The sequence below is a fragment of the Ciconia boyciana genome, chromosome 1, assembly GCF_034638445.1.
Source record: "Ciconia boyciana chromosome 1, ASM3463844v1, whole genome shotgun sequence".
Classification (NCBI taxonomy): Eukaryota; Metazoa; Chordata; class Aves; order Ciconiiformes; family Ciconiidae; genus Ciconia; species Ciconia boyciana.
This window is the reverse complement of record NC_132934.1, coordinates 160514365-160533721: the sequence shown is the minus strand read 5'-3', so window position 1 is coordinate 160533721 and position 19357 is coordinate 160514365. Positions and strand designations below refer to the sequence as shown.

The 19357-nt window shown below is 46.9% G+C and overlaps 1 protein-coding gene across 7 annotated transcripts in view; it reads left to right on the top strand.

The window, feature by feature from the left end:
• Positions 1 to 19357, top strand: part of CLYBL (citramalyl-CoA lyase) — a 209097-nt gene that overhangs the window by 171465 nt on the left and 18275 nt on the right. For 2 of the 7 annotated variants that reach the window (XM_072853867.1, XM_072853804.1), the window contains one exon: positions 4472 to 5108. The exons of 2 other annotated variants lie outside the window; for them this stretch is intronic. In XM_072853867.1, the coding sequence (XP_072709968.1) occupies positions 4472 to 4567 (96 nt within the window). In that variant the 3' untranslated portion in view covers positions 4568 to 5108. Of the gene's footprint in view, positions 1 to 4471; positions 5109 to 6625; positions 6750 to 19357 lie in introns of those variants that run through there. 3 more of the 7 variants (XM_072853821.1, XM_072853811.1, XM_072853830.1) reach the window with 3 other exon arrangements.

Genomic DNA, 19357 nt, shown 5'->3' with positions numbered 1-19357 from the left:
GGCTATGTTCATCCAAAACGAGGTTCATAAGGTATAAGCATAAGCTTTGCCAAACTGATGTCTTACAAAGTTTGGTTCTGAATCTCTCGGTCTCTCCACAGTCACCTGGAAAGTTATTGCATTAGGTATTCCTAATGCATAACTTGATTTGCCCCCTTTTTTCATAAGCCTATATCTTCAGCTCCTGACCTGTGAAAATGACTGTTCTTTGTCAACTCTGCCTTATCGCTTCCCTTGTCTGTAGGCTGGATCTTTGTATCACTTAGGGCTGACTATGTTCAATTCTCTTTTTTTCCAAGACTATCATTTTTTGCTGTTTCCTTCTGAAAAAAAAAAAAAACCTAGCAGCTTTCTATAATTTTAATTCCCTTCCAGCTGTTTCCTGTATTTGCCAAAAGCCCTCTCCGTTCCATTCTCAAAGCACTTTAGGACATACTGAAATTCAAAGTAGAGCTGTTAAGGCCTTACTTAGCATGGCCTGCATCTTGCATAAATAGCTGTTACGTTTTTAAAGATGTTACTACTGTTTTAACGGAGCATTAAATGTCATTCTGAAATTATTGCATTCAAATACTACGTGGTTCCTGGGGGATGCAGCAAATTGCACAGTACTGGTCCTGCGCTGATCCTGGTACAAGAGGTGGAGATGGGGAAATGATGACTTGGTGGGCTCTCCAATGACCAGGCGGAGAGAAGAGGAGCTAGATGGGTCCGCCGCCGCCTTCTTGCTCTGCTCTCACAGAGCTGTCCAGCAGGAAACACCTCTGAGTCTTCCCTCGCCTGTCAGTCAACCAGGAAGGACTCTTAGCTAGTCTGCATGATGAGCCAAAGGGGAAACGTTGCTCGTTCACCTTTCTTCCTTGCTTTCTCCCTGACAGTCTGCCCTGACAGAGGCATACAGCCATCAGGCTGAGGGAAGCCAAAGGCTGTGCAAACAGAAACCCCTCCGCTGTGTTGTGCTGCCTTCACAGCTGTACAGCATAGCCCAGCCAAAGCGCTCTTACAGCTCCCATACCCTACAGGCCAAAGTCACCCTATTTCTCAGAGGGCTTCGCCCTTAGCACGTTCGCTGTCTTGCTGCATGAAGGATGGCACTGGGTAAGGACAGCAGAGTATGTGCTGCACTGCTGAAAACAGGGGCACTGTCTTTGGCCCACAGAGCCACCCGCTCCTCAGAAGGGCTGCACTTCCAGCCAGCAGTATGGTGGGTGCCGCAGTTGTCCGCCGTCCCCCCGCTTCTCATCCCACCCGGGTTACTTGCACCCGTGCATCGTCACCCAAAGGCTGCACCCACCGGCTGCGGCTCTGCCTCCTGGCTGCTCCTTCTCCCAGCTCCTCCATCAGCCTTTACCTGGAGGGCCTGTCTCTTCCCAGGGCAGGTCTGACATGTCTGACTCACCTGATGGCAGGAGCCTTTTGCAGCCTTCTGAAAAGGCTCCCGCTGAATGATGCACGTGGCCGCGTGGCACGCGAGAACCACAGCCACCAAACGCGATGGATGCAAACCCCAGCCTCGCACCACGCACCCGCCGTCGCTCCCATTCACGCTGCAAGCTTCCTTAAAAACAGACCCTTGGTCCCACAGTTGAACTACTGGAAGTCTAAGTACAGGTTGGAAGCGTGAGATTATTGAGAAAATTAGCCAAAAAGAAAATTTAGATCTATGACTAAATTAATCCCCAGATTAATGCTATCAAAGCAAATGGTGTTTTAGAAAGTCTTGTTTTCTTTATATTCATGCAAGAGAAAATCAAAAGAATGCTAAAGGCAAATTTCATCTAGGAGAACTGGAAAAGAGAGCATGGGGACAAAGCTATAATTACTGGTATTTCCTATCTGTTGAAACCTGTGGGTGGAAAGAGAGGCAGTGAATAGAGTATATTCAATGGCATTAAAATCGGTTTCTTTTTCTGGACTTTAGCTCAACACTGCAAATTAGCAGGGAGAAAATAAGCCTCCGAGTGAACAGGCAGAGAAGCCAACTTCTTCGTGTTACTCTTTGCTGTTAGAAAAAAAGAGCATTTTTTTCCTTCAAGAATTCAGATTCCTAGCAACCCAAACTACAGCTGCACGCTGACAAGAAGAGAACATACAGCCGATCTCAAGTGGTTCAGTGTTCATGTGTCCATACACACACTATTATCCTGGTTTCCTTTCTAAACATGTTATTTCAATGAAGAGAGGACAGGCATGCTGTTTAATTAACTCCTGCTTTCAAAAAAGACATTCTGACCCAGATTCATCGTGCTCCAACTTAGGCACCTGCAGAGGTACCTGACTTCAGAGCGTCCTGCGTACACTCAGTGGAAGGGGTAAGACCCTCCCGATCATGATTTGGGCCACCAGCGGTGCGGATTGCCATTGCTAGGCGCCCGTCTCTTTCTGCACACCACTGCAGGTACTTAGGGTAGCTGTGCTCCCAGGTCAGCCATTTCACAGACCTAGGAAGGATGATTCCTGACCTTAACGTCTCTCTACTTATTACTGTCATCCCACAGGCAAATTTCTCTTTTAAGCAATAGCTATTATTTGACTGAATGCCTACAGAAAAATAGGCATAATTAAAGCATGTTTTTCTTTCAGTGAAAAAAATGTATCTTGCCGTTTGAGATCACTGCGTAGACCTGAATTATTCTGAAGAAGTCCCATGTCATAAAATGTTTACTTAGTTCCCAATTTATTTTCACAACAGTTAATAAATGGAATCGTTTGAAGCTGCATTTTCTGTAAAGGTTTGAAAGTATAAGTGAAAATGGCTGAGATGTAGCTAAGATAAAGTGGTGTATTATTATTAATAATAATAGTAATAATAATAATATTAATGTTGTTGTTGGGGTAATGTAGGGTTGATTGGTTGCTCTGTAAACAAGAAATTCGATATGAAGCATCTACCATTGAGTATCTGTCAGTCCCATTATTCTCCAAACCCACCTAAAATACTGCAAGCTATCGTAGGAAATCCTGCTTAGAACAAAATAGTAGTTTTAACTATTAGGGTTTTAATGGCTTTAATACAGCCTGTTCTTACAGGCAACAATATTGATTTGCATTAGAGTACTGTTTAAGGTGGATTTTTGTCTTAACTGTTCTAGAATGTGATTTAGTATTTAATTAATACTGCTTCAGTCAAGCTAGATATGTCACTGGAGCAACACATTTCCTAAGCATTTTTGCAAATGGGTTCTATTTTCACTTTACTTACGAGAGTCGTCTATTTAATGATTATCAAGCCTTAAATGAAAACCAGAAAACAATGAACAGCTTGCTCTCTGCATTTCTCTCCCCATGCATGCACAGCCACACATGCCGCTATCGTTCTTACCCTGTTCTTGGTTAGCCTCGCTTGCTGTCAAATCTAGGACCAGCCTGTGATCCCGTATCGATTGCAGCAGGACATTAAAAGGGTGCGCAGTGCTTCACAGAGACGCCCTACACAACACTGGGGCCAGGGAAGGGAGTGCATCTTTGGTTTTTTCAAGAATGTGTCAAAGTACTGTCAGAATTACAAATAAGATTTTTTTTTTTGGTCTACTGAACTTTGGCATGTCTTGATGCACAGTGCTTTATCTTCAAAATCCTACCTCAGCAACACACGTGTGGATTAAAGCATCCAAAGGAACAAGTCAGGTTTGGCCCTATTTAAAACGTGCGTCTTCTGTTTAAGATTTAACTACGATTCATAGTTAATTACTTTAAACTTGTCACCATGGTACCATCACAAAATCCCTGTAAATACAAAGTGACTTCTGAAATCTGCCCTGGCTCTCAGATAGCCACTGGTGAGGCACACTGGCTAGTTCTGCATCCGCTCGGGAAAATCCCCTATACGCAGTGCTCGGGTGCGCTTCACCGTGGCTCCAGAGCAGATTTGGGCAATATTATCATCCCAGCCACTTGTTTTTTCAGCTTTCATCCCAGCCCCTGGCTCTAAGCACAGGCCCAGCCTATCTTTAGCACTGGAGACCTGATGGAGAGGTGCAGCAGCACGACCTCAGCACACCCCCAAGTCAGGAAAACTTCCCTCCACCCCCCCAAACGCCTATCGCTGTTTCCTGACAAAGCTAACGCTTCTGGCTTTGCCCTCCGTCCGCAGACAGTTTCAAGGGTGATGCTGGATGTGGGGAGCACAGCTGCCCCCCAGGCACGGTGTCCGCCAGCCCCCCCGGCTGGCACGCACGGCCTCGCTGCTCTTGGCCCTCGGTGTTTGCCAGCTAGAGAGGCTGAAACGGGCAGGCTGCACACTGGGCTTCTCTTTTCTCTCTCTTTTTGCCTCCTCTTTGGAGCACTCGGCACCCACCGCATGTCTTTAAATGCATTTGCCCCGTCTCGGTTAGTTTGTCTCCTAAAACTTGTTCAGGATTCCTGTGGGAGCTAACGTTTCTTGCCGAACGGATATGTTTTTAAAGAAAAAGACAAGGAAACTACAATTTCCAGAGGTCCTCTCAGGAAGTTGATATTCTCTCTTTTCCAGGGAGCATTTACTTTCCGTGGGAGCATGATCGACATGCCATTACTGAAGCAGGCACAGAACATTGTTACGCTTGCCACAGCCATCAAGAAAAAATGAGCTGGTAAATGAAGCTCTCGCCATGGGGCCCCAGTAGCTGTTTTAAAAGATGACTATAATACTTGGGGGAAAAAAAAATTGAAGACGTCAAGCTTAAGCAGAAATTCATTTCCATTTTGCAGATCTGTCATAATTTGCTTGCCAGAATTGCTAATTACTACAGCTATTCCCGACTCAAACCACTGCTCGCTCCTGCACAGCCCATGTACTCCTCATAGCCTGCAAAGAAGTTACATCACTGACTGTGTGACATCACGATAATTACTACAAATGGGGGACTATGACTTCACTAAAGGAGAAAGGCAAAACGTAAGCTGTGAGCTCTGTTAAAAGAGCAGGTGAAAAGCGGGTCAATCGCTTCTATTTGTATCGACGCTTCTTCCCGCTCCGATGCAGAACTCCCATCAGAAAGGGAATAATTACGCCTGGAATAATTACGCACCGGTAGAAATAATTGTGATGAAAATCATTACCCTGTGCGGGCTTCGCATTCCCCCCCCCGCCTTCTGTAAACGCGCAACAGCCATTAAAAATATCGCTCCGACAACGCGGGACTCTTGACTTTCTTCTCTTTTTTTAAGCGGTCGCTATTCAGAGCATTTCCTCCTGGAAGCATCCAGCCCGGGAAGGGTTGGACGGCAATAAACTTGTAGTTTTCGGAGACACAATGCAGCAGAACTTGTGCATATGGTCTCGAGTCAGATTTACATCACATTAGGGATACGGCTACAGGTCATGTGGGCCGTGTGGTTAACGGGCTTAGTAAAGCTGTTTTGAAGAGGTTAACCCAGCTTGTAGTAAGGGTAAATAAACATAACAACCAGGCATTGTCCTCTATTCAGCATGTACTCTTATATGGAGGGCTAAAGGGTATTGAAGCTGCAGAGGATCAACTTGTGGTTGCCAGAGGACTCCAATGAAGTTTGAAACACCAACAATCAGAGATTTTGTTTCTGTTCCTCATTAAATCATGAGCTTTTGTGCTCAGACTATGAACGACTGTTCTTTAAGAAATTAACAGAATGGGAAGTTTTAAACTATGCACCAACCTTTTCATGACCTACACAGCAGCAATGCTGCTGCACTTAGACAAACACCGCGGGGAAGGCTGTTCTGTTTATTTAAATTTGTAAATAGAAAACAGTTGTTTTTTAGTTTCATTTTTCACCGCCTCCATGGCCATTTTACGTATGGAGTCACAGTGGCTTATTCCTCCCATCTGCTCGCTTAGTATGCTTCCCCTCCGTCTCCGAGCAGCGATTTTTAAACATTTTGGGTTATTTTTGCTTTAATTAAGGGGAGAGGAAGGGGGGGAGGGAACCCACCCACCAACCCGCGTGGAAGCAGCGGGCAAAGGGAGCAGCGGAGCGGCGGAGCAGCGGGACGGGGGCAGCCCCCCCCCCCCCCCGCCCCCGTCCCCGGGAACGGCGGGGCCAGGGCTGGGCTGGGCTGGGCCCGGGGGGCGGCGGAGGAGCGGGACGGGGGGCGGCCCCCCCCACCCGCGGAGTTTGGGGCTGAGGAGCGGGGCCGGCCCCCCCACGCCCCGGTCCCGTCCCAGGGCGCTGCGCCGGGTGCTCCCTTGGGGCGCGGGGACCTGCAGGCTAATCTGATTAATTAAAGACTACCTGTTTATATTGCGCCTCGCAGCTCCCCCCCCGCCTGTCAGGGCACCCCCCGTTATTAATTCTTGGCTGACTAAATTATGGGTAACGCTATTAAAACATTATCGGAACTAATGAGAAACAATTACTTAGAAGATGAGCTGGGACGAGCCGGAGCTGGGCACATGTGTAGTTATCCCCGCAGATTACCTTAATAAATCATCAGGTGCAAGGCAAGGCGGCGGCGAGGCCTGGCGTGGGGAAGGGAAGATGAGATTTATGAGAGAGAGGGTTGGGGTGGGGTTTTTTGGTTGGGTTTTTTTTGCATAATTTTTTCATTAATCTCAATAGGACCCGTGTGGCGTAGATTGTTTTATTCCCTTAATACCGCGCGGGGCGGGAGGGGGGGGAAGAGAAGAGGATTTCAAAAACTAACGTCTTCATTGTTTTACTGAAGGCTTAATGACAACGTGCGACAAGCCCGCGGGAGGTGCGCGGCCGCGGAGGGCAGCGCGGGGGGCGCGGAGGCGCAGCGAAGCCCCCGCACGCAGCCCGAGCCCTGGGCAGCAGCTCTGCGGGAGCTCCCCCTCCGCAGCCGGCTGCTCGGGGAGCTTCATGTCGGCACCCCTCCGCCGAGAAGTCAAATGCGCAAATAAAACGGCGGACGCACTCCGATTTCTCCTTAAACTTCCCTGACACACACGCACCCCCCCCCGGCGGAAAATCCCGCTTCCGTTTAACACTCTTAACGACTTTCGCTTTACAAGAAATAAAATGCCATTTATTTGGTGTTTTTCGTTTACTTTAGGAAGCTTCCCGTGTGTTTCCGGCTTTATTCTTCCCCTCTTGCTTTCTTTTTCTTTCTCCCTTTTTCTTCCCCGCCTGGTGCTAGGCAAGCAATTGATGAAACAAAACAGATTATAAGATTAGCGGCAGGATTTTGTGCATATTAATGATAGGGAAGGGCACCGAATGGGTTTGTAATTGCAGATCTTGCGCTTGGGATTGGGAACTGTAGCCCTGCTACAGCAAAGACCCCCCTGTGAGGTTTTCACATTGGAACTTAGGGGAAAAGTGAAAAAGTAATTACCAGAGCACAACATTGAAATGTTAAAGCACTTATTCTTTCTTTCAGCGTTCTGTTTTAAAGGGGGAAAACGGGCAAAATGGAAAATAAATTACTTTCAAATAAGTAGGTTAGCACCTGAATGCTGGTGCGCATTTTCCCTTCTTTTTTTTTTTCTTTTTGCCTTTTTTTTTTCTTTTTCAAATTCTAGCAATTATTTAGCAGGGCATTTGCTTCTGAACCTACCATCCAGACAGCAGAGACGGGGGAAGGGAGGGCAGGGAGCCCTCGGCAGCAGAGGGGCACTCCGCCTCTGGGCTTTGAAGCCAATACCGCCGGGAAAGCGGCTGGAAATTTAGAGGGATTTTTTTGCTTGGGGTTGGTTTTTTTTCTTCTTTTCTTTGGGTCGTTTTTTGTTTTTTTTTTTGAAATCGGGGCTTGAAAGGCAAAGATTGTTTTGGTTTCCTCTTCGACACAAGCATCAAACGGTATTTTAGCAAGGGATGCCTTTCCCAAGCCGAGCTCCCTTCCCGGCACGGCATGTTCCCTGCAACACCCAGCAGTAACCTGACACGGAATTTTAACTCTTGTGAAGGATCCCTCCTCGTTTCTTGGGCTGCTTCAGTCCTCCTCCTCTGAGCTTACTCGTCCTAAAAATCTGGATTTTCGCGTTTAAAACACAGTGCTCCTTTACTCGCTTCTGTAATCATTCTCTCCTGTGATTAACAGCAAAAGATGGCTTAGGTTTAATGGCACCTACTCGCGCGTATTGTTTTAATTCGGCTTTCAACGGAAAATAAATGTATCTGGTGGAAATTAGGCTTTGAAAACTTTTTTTTTACGAGCCAATAAAACGGAGTGTCTGCTCCTCAGGCAGTAATTTCTGATTTCGAAGCGGGGGGGGCAAAAAAAGGCAAACCCAACTTTGCCTGCCTTGCGTCCATCCCATCGCTCCAGCCCTCTTCTCCCACCTTCGCCTCCCTCGGGTTCAGGGCACGGCAAAGCTCCGAGGCAGGGCTGGTTTTGAGCTACTATTTTAAAAATAAAAAAGCGGGGGGAGAAGGAAATAAAAGCCCGTGAGGACGGCATATTATTTGCTATTTTTGCTGGGGCTTGGGGAGCCGGGGCGGAGGGGAGCCCGGGGGCGCAGAACCCCGGCGGGGCGGGCAGGGCTGCGGGCAGTTTTGGGGTGCTGCTATTTGCAAGAGCCGCCGTGCTGACGGGAGGGGGGTGTCCCGCCCCCCCCCCCAAGACGGGGTCGAGAAGCTGCCAGCGGCTCCCGGGGCGGCGGGAGGGGACCCCCGCTGTGCCCCACCCGCCGTGGGGCTGCCGGGCTGCAGCCGCGGGCACCGGGTGGGTGGAGGGAGGGAGGGAGGGAGGGAGGGATGGAGGGTGGCCCTGGCCCCGCAGGGACCGGGACAGCCCCGCACCTTCCTGGGCTGCTGCCGGGAGCCCCGGCCACCGCAGAGAAAGGGAAGGGGAAGGGGAAGGGGAAGGGGAAGGGGAAGGAGGAAGGGGGAAGGAGGAAGGGGTGCCTTAATCGCACCCCTTACACCGCCACCAGAAGGGTCTCCTCCGGCCACCCTCATGCCCACAGCACCCCTTCAGCCGGGGCTAGGGTGCCTGCGGAAAGGCCACCTGCAGAGAGGTACACACAGACCAGACCAGCACCAGTGGTGCCTGCAAGGGCCGGTGAAGAAATTAGTGCCCTCCATTTCCATCACACCTTCCGTCCCCCTCCCAGTCCCCACTGGGTCTCCTTGTCCCCTCGGTGCACCCCAGGCCTCCCTTCACCCCCCCAGCAGTGGGTGTCCCTCACTGGGAACAGGAGGGGGGCTTCCCTCCCCATGTCCGGGGGTGCAGGGAATGGGATGCAGAGTGGAAATGTCCTGCATGTGCCCATAGGGCAAGCAGGGGAGGGATCACACATCCTCACTATGTTTGGGGTTATTGCTTCCCAAATTAAGTCTGAAGCTCCCAAATCTGTGATAGCAAAGCCAATACCGTATGGTGCTGGACAGAATGACATCTTTAGAAATGCAAGAGGCCCGATTCTTAAAGCTGTTGTAGGTGCCTGCTGGCATCATTTAAAGCTGATCATCTTGGTGAGAATGAGGAGTGCTTAAATGCCTTTGCTACCTTCTTGGGCCTCTGTAATTTAAACTGTGGCTCCACGTAGCTTTGGGTCTTATGGTTATAATTTTATTCCTATTCCTGCTAGCGCTGCTAGTGTTATTAAAGTTGTGATATCAAGCACACGCATCAGTTAGGAATTTTCCAAAGTGAAGCTTGCTGAAGGTAGAAACCTTGTCCCTGTGTGAGACATGCCTGCAACAGCCTAGAATTTATGGGAGGCATGTTCACGCTGCTGGGAAGACCTGGTCTAGGCTTCCTGATACCTGACTTCATTCCTGGCTTGCTTTTGCAGTAGTCCCTAATATATAGCAGTGTTTGTGCAGATCTGGTACACTATGGGATGCCACTGGAAATGCTTCATGTTAACTCTGCATGTCCTGTCCTATGTAAAAATGCAGCTCAGATAGAGTCAGCAGTTCATGTATCACTGCAAATCTGACCATCACTGACAGCCCTGCCTCCAGCTTTGTCACCAAGAGGCCCATGGTTGGATAATATGGAATTAAATACTTGCAACTGAGGGGGAAACCAGTGGCAGAGGATGTGCAAGGGCTGTCCGGTTACAGCGCTGGCATTGCTGTGTGGAGCAATGAGCACAGGTGGGAGAACAAAAATCACTTCCACCCTCTTCAATCATCAGTGCTTGGGCTGTCAGTGAAGGGTTTGTGTTTTACTTTAGAGTTTAAGAAGGTCCCGCAGGTCGGTGGTACTTGGTTGGAGTGCGGGGAAGAGCTGTGGTCTCTGTTCTCTGCCCACAAGATGCCTCAGAAGGAGCTCACCCTGCAGAGGCTGCCCGTCCCTGCCTGCCCCACGGCAGTGCCATGCCTCTACCTCAGCACTCGCGTGACTGCTGGGGTACAAGTGAAAGCCTATCTGTTCACTTGAAAGCGTTCAGGCACTTTCAGCTCCACATCATGACGCTCTGCTCAGAGACTGCTTAAAATATATAGTAGGTAGAGACATCTATTGCTTTCTTTACAGTCTATTTGGAAAAAAAACCAGTTCCTCCTGAAAGAAAAAGCCAGTCCTGCACTAATGGCAAAATCTCTATTGGTGCAGTTCTAAGATTTTGCAAGGAGTTACAAAATCCAGAGGTGAACTGGATTAACTGACTGCACCATACAGATTAGTCGGTGTCTAATATTTTGTTGAATGTTAAAGATATGCCAAATCTACAGAAAAAGGCACACAGTAAGTTCAGTAGTAAATGTAAATATGTCTCTACATTGTAGCTATGTTAGGCAATTCTCTTTAATGTTTAACTAGCATTTGTTAAAGTGGATGTGTGAGGGCGATGTGTACAGTGCACGTTTGCTGTCAAAGCCTAGGGAAATAAGCCTGTCTTTGTGCCTAGGTTTTCCTGAAGCACGCACGTTCCCAAGTATAGGCAGACGGAGAAAATTGGAAGGCCGTCCCATTTCACATGGAAGGGAGATGTAAAGTTCTGTGCTTGGTTCCTGGCCTTGCTCCCCCCTTACTGACATCAGTTTGTGTCAAGTTTACCAAAAAACCCTGCTGCTGTAACACTCCATTTGAGAGGCGAGGGGGAAAGGATAATAAACTTTTTTTTAATTGCTTCCCTGGCAATAAATTAGCATGCATTGGGCTAAATTTTTTTCCATGAACAAAAGCACAATTGATGGCAAGGCTTAGGGAAAGTAGGGAGGGAGCTCTGAGCCCCAAGGCTCCCCTGCGTATTGAACCTGAGCAGGGGGAGGCCTTGTCTGTGCCCAGCAGTTGAAGGGCACTGAGAACTACAACAAAACAATAGGGATTTTTATGTTTCACTGACTGTTTTTGCAGCTGCATCTTCCCCCCTTCCTCCTCTCTCCCCCCCCACTATTTCATGTGAGAACCAAGTATGAAAATAGAAGCTGTGGCTTTCCCTCCTGCCACAGCCAATGTGTGTAAAGAACGGGCCAGAAATCACCAGAGATCTGAGGTTAGTTATAAGTCAGTGTGACGGGCCAAAGCAGAAATTGTTTTGTGCTTCTACACCGTATTTCATTTCTGTTGTCACAGACGTAAATGCAGGGCTGAAGCCCACTGACTGCATTTCGGGTTCAACATGATCGTCTTTGCATCCCCCAGGCTCCCAATGGCATTTGAGGAGGAGCTGGCAGAACCCACTGAGTTCTGCCTTTGCAGAACTCTCCATGCACGCCTCCCATTCAGCCCTGGAATATCTGATTAACCATCTCTTCCCATGGTAAAAGCTCATATAAGGTGATTTTTCTCCAGAGCTCCCTGTGGAAGCCCTTACGCTACTTCTCCTCTGGTGCGTCCAGTTATCGACCTGAACAAAGAGCCAACTACAAGTAAGAAGTAGTGGGCATGGACCACCAGTTGGAGAGCAAATGTTAACAGAGAGGAAATACTGGTGGAGAGTGGCTGAGAAATGGCTGAGGGATGGAGATGGAGAGGACAGATGGTTGTCTGTCCTCTCATACTCCGCGGTGGAGTCATCCCTCGTTCTCCACATCCGTAGGCAGAAGGATAGGCAGAAATGGGTTTAATTTGCAGCAAAGGAAAGTGTGAACATCATCTTCACTGTTTGTAAAACAAAAAATATAACTAACTGAAGACTAGTTGCACAATGAGATAAGTCACTAAAGTAAAGTGGTGAGGTTTCCTTAGAGCAGGCTAGGTAAGCATCTGCTGCAGGGCCTTCATGAGGGGGGGTGGACTAGGTGAACCCTGAGGTCTTTTCTAGTCATTTTTTGATGCTATAAAACATACAGAGATGCAACCAAAAAGGGGGAGAAAGAGGAACCTTAGAGAATGAACAAGGGAAGAATAGGAAACTTACTTTCCTACCCCTGTATTTTGTCAAGCTGTGCTTGCACCTTAGTCTCCTGCCTAAACGTCTACACCAATGGACTGTTTCCCCCCTCGAAAAATACTTTTTTCTTTCTTTCCTTTGATGAGGAAGGCCTACAACACTGCTATTGAGAGAGATGCAGAAGTCTCTGTATTTTCACGTGGAGCCTTCCTGACTTCAGTGTTCATATCTCGGTGCACCTTTGCCTCAGGGAGCAGCCTGTGGTGGGCTGCAAAACGCAGGGTAGGGTCTTCTGAACAGGCAGGTACGCTGCCTCAGCCACCACGCACTCACTTGTGGAGATGGTCCGTCTCCTGAGGTACTTTCCCTTACCATTTCTAAGGAGCCATGTGTGAAGGGCCCTCTCCCGTGAGTGTGTCAAAGCCGCCTCCAACCAGAAATCCCAGCAGATGCCGAAGCAGTGACCGGGTGGTTGTGACTCCCAAGGTGTGTTTCCTAACAGGTGCTGGTTTCGTTCCGTGTACCAGCGACGCAGCAATGAATCCAGAGCGCCAGCTCTTTCATGTTAAGCGACACTCCTGCTACTGCTGTTCAGGTTCTGACAATGTTTATATCCTTTAAAACTTTTTTTTTTTTTTTTAGTTTGTATCGTATTTGAAAATAAATTTACCCCGGATGCAATATCATTTCCAAGAGGCAAATCATTCTTTTCTCCTTGTATTATAGAATGGAGCATTTGCAAAAATCATTAAATCTCTTGCATTTGAATCAATTTCAGGCTAGTGTCCTGTTATCCAAGGCTGTCAGTTATTTTTTTAATTATTATTTTGGACGATTTTTAAATTGCTGTGTTCTCTGCTGTTACTATTAGAATTGTATAAGACATCTTGTTTGCAGAGCCGTGAAATCCTTTAAAGGCATCAATTGAAATGACAAGGCATTGTCCAAATTGAAATTTATTTCCTCCAAAACAGTGTCCTGAACATCCAGGTGGTAATAAACATTTTTCAACCACGTACAAACTGTGAATTGTATTTGAAATTAAATCTCCACATTAAAATCTGCATTGTTGAACCTCCCGCTGGCAGCCACCGTTCTCCTGAAAAGTGACATCTTCCCTGGCACTGATGGTGCAGGAGTTCTCGCACAGATATTACCAAACAATTTCCTATCACTCTTCGGATATTGGGACTTTATAGCAACGTCTACCCAAAAAGTACAAAGGATGCAAGGTGCGTGAGGAACACAGGAGGGGGCCGCCTCGCGTTTAGTGAGGATAGGTGTTTTTGTCCTGACACACGAGGGTGGAAACGGTTTTACAAACCTCTATTAAAGCAGCATATTGCTGATGTCACAAATTATGTCATTTTTCAGCAAGCTGTTAGGTAGCAGCAGGATACTTAGAGGTCCCAATCTGAGTTCACAGCTTGAGGCCTCATCATCCATTGAAGTCAAGGAAATACTTCAGTCCCCTGGCCCTCTGTTTACAAATAATATATCAAGAATCAGGATGCCCACAAATGAACTTTCAGGCACTGAGCTAAAGGAAAAGCGTTTATGTATATATATATTTATATACATACATACTATATATACGTGTATATGTGCATGCGTGCATTTGTGTGTAGTACAACTGAAGTCTGCAGTTTGCCATCAGATTTTCTTTAAAGAAGTATTTTTCATTCTTGCTTGGTATATAGAACTGATTCTTCATAACCAATTCTGCAGCCATTTCGCACACAGAACCCCCACCAAAGTTAGAGATATCCACATAGAAAAGGGGTACAAAGTACTCCCATTCATTTCTCCTTTTTAAAATAGTGGGGGTTTTTTAATATCTAATGCTTATATCATATAAAAGAGCTCTGATTTACAAAGATATACATAAGAAGAGATTTACCTATAATGGAGTCGAGTGGATTGTGAGAACTAAAATAACAGGAATGTCTAAATGTGTACTAATTAGTACAACAGAAGAGCTTGTTGGAGGCTCTCCTCATCTCCTGGATGAACCATATTTACACATGTATGTGTATTTCCCCCCACCCGAGTGGAATATGCCATCATGTTCTTCTGACGATGCAGGTATACCTGGGAGACAACAGCCTACATTAGAAGGCATTAAATACATAGGATGTGGCCTGAGGCTGTGAAACAACCCAAGAGAAGGAATTCAATTCAAAGCTAATGGTGCCAAACTCATCAGTGGGTGCTTTTACTCCCCCGTGTATTAGTGGGAGCCAGAGATGGAGTGTCAAGGCGCGGCTTTGAATTTCCTGACTTCTGCCAGTGTGTTAACATCGCTCCCCTAACAGAATGAGGGTACTGGCAGAGAGATGGATTAGATGGCCAAATAAGACATTTTGATCCCCATGCTCTCTCCCTAAACTGATTCCAATATTTTGCTACTTATTTACTGATGTAGTTGGCTGTAACTTCCTCTACTGGAAATGATATTACAGGGTTGGATTAGCTTGTCCTCCATAGCGTATCTGTGATTTAACTACCGCTGCAGCTATCCTCCACTATCTGCACAATAAATGCTGTTGCTTACAGAAAGATGATTACAGGATTAGAGTTATTGGGCCCTCGCCCAGACGAGCGCGGTGACATAGCATAGCACTGGCACCTCTGAAAGCTACACTGACCTCAGGCATCTCTACATCAAAGGCCACGGCCACAATCTGAGCTTCATTAGCTTTCAAGGCTGAAGTTACAGGAGCACTACTTCCTCAGCCGCTAATGGGAAACACTCTCCTCTATTTGCTGTTGAGGTGTTAAAAGTTCCTCTTAACATCAGTTACTGAGCTACGGCTTCACTGGTATCCCAGTAAAATAAAAATGACTTGTGGAGTGGGAGCTGAGTTCAAATTGAAAGGCTGTGTTGGACATCCCTTACTCCGGCAAAAGGCAGTCTCCGGCGCAGGGATGCTTCGGGAGTGAGGACTACAGGGGGAGGCGCACCCCAGATCCCAGACTGGGAGCTACAGGGAAATTCCCGCAGCTCCTGAAGGGTTTCACATGGTTGTGACCAACTGTTTAATGACTGAGGTATCTGAAGGACGCTCTGGTTTTCATTTGTAGGATGTGATGCAGATGATTATGCAAACAGGGAGAGCTTGGCAGCTAGCTGCAACTCAGAGCACGTGCATCATGGGGTCTGCACTCACGGTGCGAAAGCTGTGAATTGCGGTGATAACTTCTTTAGTGCCCTGGTTGATCTGCACCTACAAGGAGGAGAGACTTGGGAGGTAACATTCAGTCCCACAGAGAGGAAAGCTAGTCAGAGAGAGAACCACGAGGTGGCGAAGCACTGGGTAGGATCAAACTGAATTTTTGCTTCTAGCATACACTTCCTATGTGGAAATCTCTCTCAAACTCGGTGTACCTCAGTTCCTCTTTATGCAACTGGAACATTAGTATTTCGTCTGTCTTGTCTATTTAGATGATGCATTCTGGGACACAGGTCACCTCTTACCACGTTTGCACGGTCCTAGCATAGTCATTTGGGGCTTGCAGTCATTACCCTAATTGAATAGGAATATACGAAGGATGAGGCTACATTATTGACTTGCACAAAGAAACCAGCTAAGTGGCTAGGTGGCATGGAAGAAGCCCCAAATTTTCATGACTGTCTATCCAGAAGGGGGGAAGAAATACTTGTTCCATGAAAATACTTGAGAATGGTAGGACATAGTCCACCACGGTGAGCACAGAGAACCAGGAACTGGCTTTATATGAGAATGAAATGCTTGAAATACATCATTTGTATTAAAAGACCTCAATAAGACTAACAAAAAGAGGAGAGTAGGAGAGAGCCACAGGGCTTACACCAGAGGCCTTGCTTTTCTTTCTCCAGTCCAACTAGCCTTCTCTGGTGCTTTGCCTATAGGATTGTCATTTCTATTTTTTAAGCTGGTGCTGAATAAAGTGGCTTGGCCATGAGCCTCCAGGCTGGGGCAGCTGGATAAGGTGGACTGGCCAGGTGCTGCCAGGGATAAGGCTAAGGAATTACAAGGCTGGCCTCTGGAGCTAAGCTGCTCCTTCTCTTCAGGAGGTAGGAGACTTCCCCAGGTCTGAGAAGCTCCTTGCGGGTGGAAGATTTAGTGGGCTCAGATATTAGCAGGATCACATGTCGGCTCCGGAGTTTTCTCCAGCTTGCATGTTTGATAAAGCTCAGAAGCTTGCCTCAGCTGGCAAGTTTAACTTAATCTCTTGGGTTTGTTCTGCCCTAAGCAGCCCGTTCATGTTGTCAGAACTGATTTCAGTTTCCCAAGCTTTAGGCTGGGTTAGGAACTAAGGCAAGATTAGAAATCAGAGTAAGAAGAATCCAGCTGATTTTCAGCTAAGCACCTTTTCACCACAACCAGAGATTTACAAAAAGGCATTTATTTCCTAGGAAGTTGTCACTGGATTTCCTTTTAAATTAAATTACCATCATTCAAAGAAATAGGAAATTCCTCCTTATGTGTACATTTTTCATGAATTACTGATTCTTTCCAGGCTTTCCCTTTGCCACATGCCCAGGGCAGTGACCCCCGGCTCAGGCACCGCAACAGCTCTCTGACCAGCGATGGTTTAAGTATTGCAGCAGCCACTGCTGCTACAGCAGAAATCCAAGCCCTTCGCTTCATAAACTGGGGAAGTATGTGAATTAGAAACGCTCGCTCCCCTTACTGAGTAAGATCGGGGTGGTGTGTAGGCATAGATTGACCCAGGGAGGGTAAAGAGGCCTCTTCTCCCTCTCAGCACCAGCAGCTGCAGTCCTTACTACCTTACTAAGTCCTTACTCAGCTCTACCATAATTTTTATTTTCATTTTCATTATTTTCTCATCTGTCTTTCACTTTGGGCCAGGGCGGCGCGCAAAGTGCGGTGGGGCAAGTGGACACAAGAAGGGCTGACAGTGGTATTGTGGTCCATGTAGAGCATTGCTCTTTAGAGCTGGCATGTGCTTTAGAGGTGATGTACACCAGTCTTTGGTGTGACTCTCCTGTTGTCGCTAATGATTATTGCCATACCGATTTCAAGGTGCTCAGGGCTCTGTGGGAGGGTCTAATCCGAAGCCCAGAAAGGTTGACAGGAATTTCAGATTGAGGGGAGCCCAGAAAATACAAAGTTTAAAAGATCCAGAAATGCAAATTTCTAAGATTGTCTTTAAATAAGAAAATAAATTGGGGGGAAAAAAGCAGCTTCTCTCTTCCTCTGGCTTGCCAGCATGCTTTGATGGAAAACAGGGAGGTGATCTCAGGAACACTCGCTCCAGCCTCCTGTTCATAAGTAGCAGGAAGGCCTGTCAAACCTGTCAAACTCCTCGAGCTCCTGGGGTTTACAGACTTCTCTCAGCTACCCCAAGCAAAACCACAATCCCATAAAGAAGCCTTTTCAGTAAAACCTTCTGCCATTTGCCTGAAGCCAACAAATCACTCATTTAAAAAAAAAAAAAATCTATTTCTCATTTGGAAATGTCCCTTCCCCCCATGCTCGCTCTCTCCTGGTGAAGCCCCGAGCCACGGCCTCGCAGCAGCAGTTTTCTGCAGGAATCTGCCACCGCAGGGTATGTCAGAGCCCCAAATCTGCAGTCGTACAGAGGCCAAAGTCTCGCTGGTCCAAGAAGGGTTTGGCTTGGGTAAGGACTGCAGAAATGACAACCTGGCTTCAGTCACAGCCCAAGTTCGGTGTAGGACAGCTTGCATTCATTCCTGTCCCTTGCCTCTTGGTGGACTTTTCTGAGCTACTTGGGTCCGGCTAGCTGCCAAGGTGCCCATCCCACACTATTTGCTGAGAGGTTTAGAAGAGACATCCAGGCTGTCTAGTCTTTACCCTTCCTCTCATTCCCTTCATTGCCTCATCCTTTCCCTGCAAGTTGCTATGAAAACAAAAGCTCCCGGATCATGGCCACCAGTTCCAGCCTTTGCCCTCGTGCTGCACCCACTGGCTGCCGGTCTCCAGACTCACCTCCATCCCTGCCCCGCCAGCATACGGCTGATGGAAAGCTGCAGTGCAGCTGATCCAAGACTCCAGTTGGCCACGGCACGAACCTCTGCGGTTCTCGGGACCAGTGCTAGGTTATGGTGGCTAATACAGTGACAGAAAAAAGCGTAGCCCCAGAAGAAGAGGGCAGATGTGAAGCAGCAGCTACTTTTGGAGGCATTATTGGATTTATTTGAATAGAGTTGCAGGGGCACATTCTGCCCTAAGTGATATGCCTGACCATGGGTTTGTCAGCCATTTTTCAACATCATTTTCGGCTTGTCCCAACTGGCATATGTCTTTGGCAATTATCTGATAGCTGTATGTCAAATCATATTGTTTGATTTATAGGTGGCAGACCAGAGGACAAGACACCATCATTTTTCCATGTAATTGCTGAGAGGACAGAATCATACTTAAAGTCCATCACGGTAGAACCATAGCAACACCATAATAAATAAAACAGTGATTCCTCAATGAGAGCAAAAGGTGGCAACTTCAAGCTGCAATTTATTCACAAAATGGGAGACGCGCTCTGGCAAGAGTTAAGCAGTCATCAATACACGTATCGTAAGGGCAGAAGTATAGCAGAAGCAAAAGCCTGTTGACAACACAGTAAACAACAATATCACGAAGCAAAACTTAAAACATATCTCGAAATACAGGTTTTGGAAGCTGACACTTAGCCTATGCTATGAGCTGAAATCCCGTTTCATTTTACACCTATTTTAACTTAGCATGCAAAAATCCACCGATGACCACCTGATTCAACACTTGAAAAACCCAAACCATATTTAAGGTCTAGTTTTCCAAGATGTATTCATGTGAGGCAAAGAGGGTTTTTTCCTACATCCTTAGAAATAGCTAAAGACTATTCAGCAGAGGCCACAATGCTCATACTACGTGAAAAAGTACACGGACAATATTAGACTTGTTCTTCTCCAGAGTGCAAACTTTGAAAACAAAGCAAAAGGGAGAGAAAAACAATCTGAGACACTTCCTTAGGACCTAGAGCTACTGCCTCCATAAGAAGCCCCCTTAATAGACGCAAGCAGAAATATGACAGAAAACATGAATTAATCTCCAGTTCATTACCCAAGTTCCCATGGACTGGGATTTCTCCATGGCAAAGGGACAGAATACACGTTTCAAGATAAGATTAATCCACAACCATGGATTATCCAGAAGTGGTGCATAGCCCTGTATATTAAAAAGCAGATACAACTACTATAC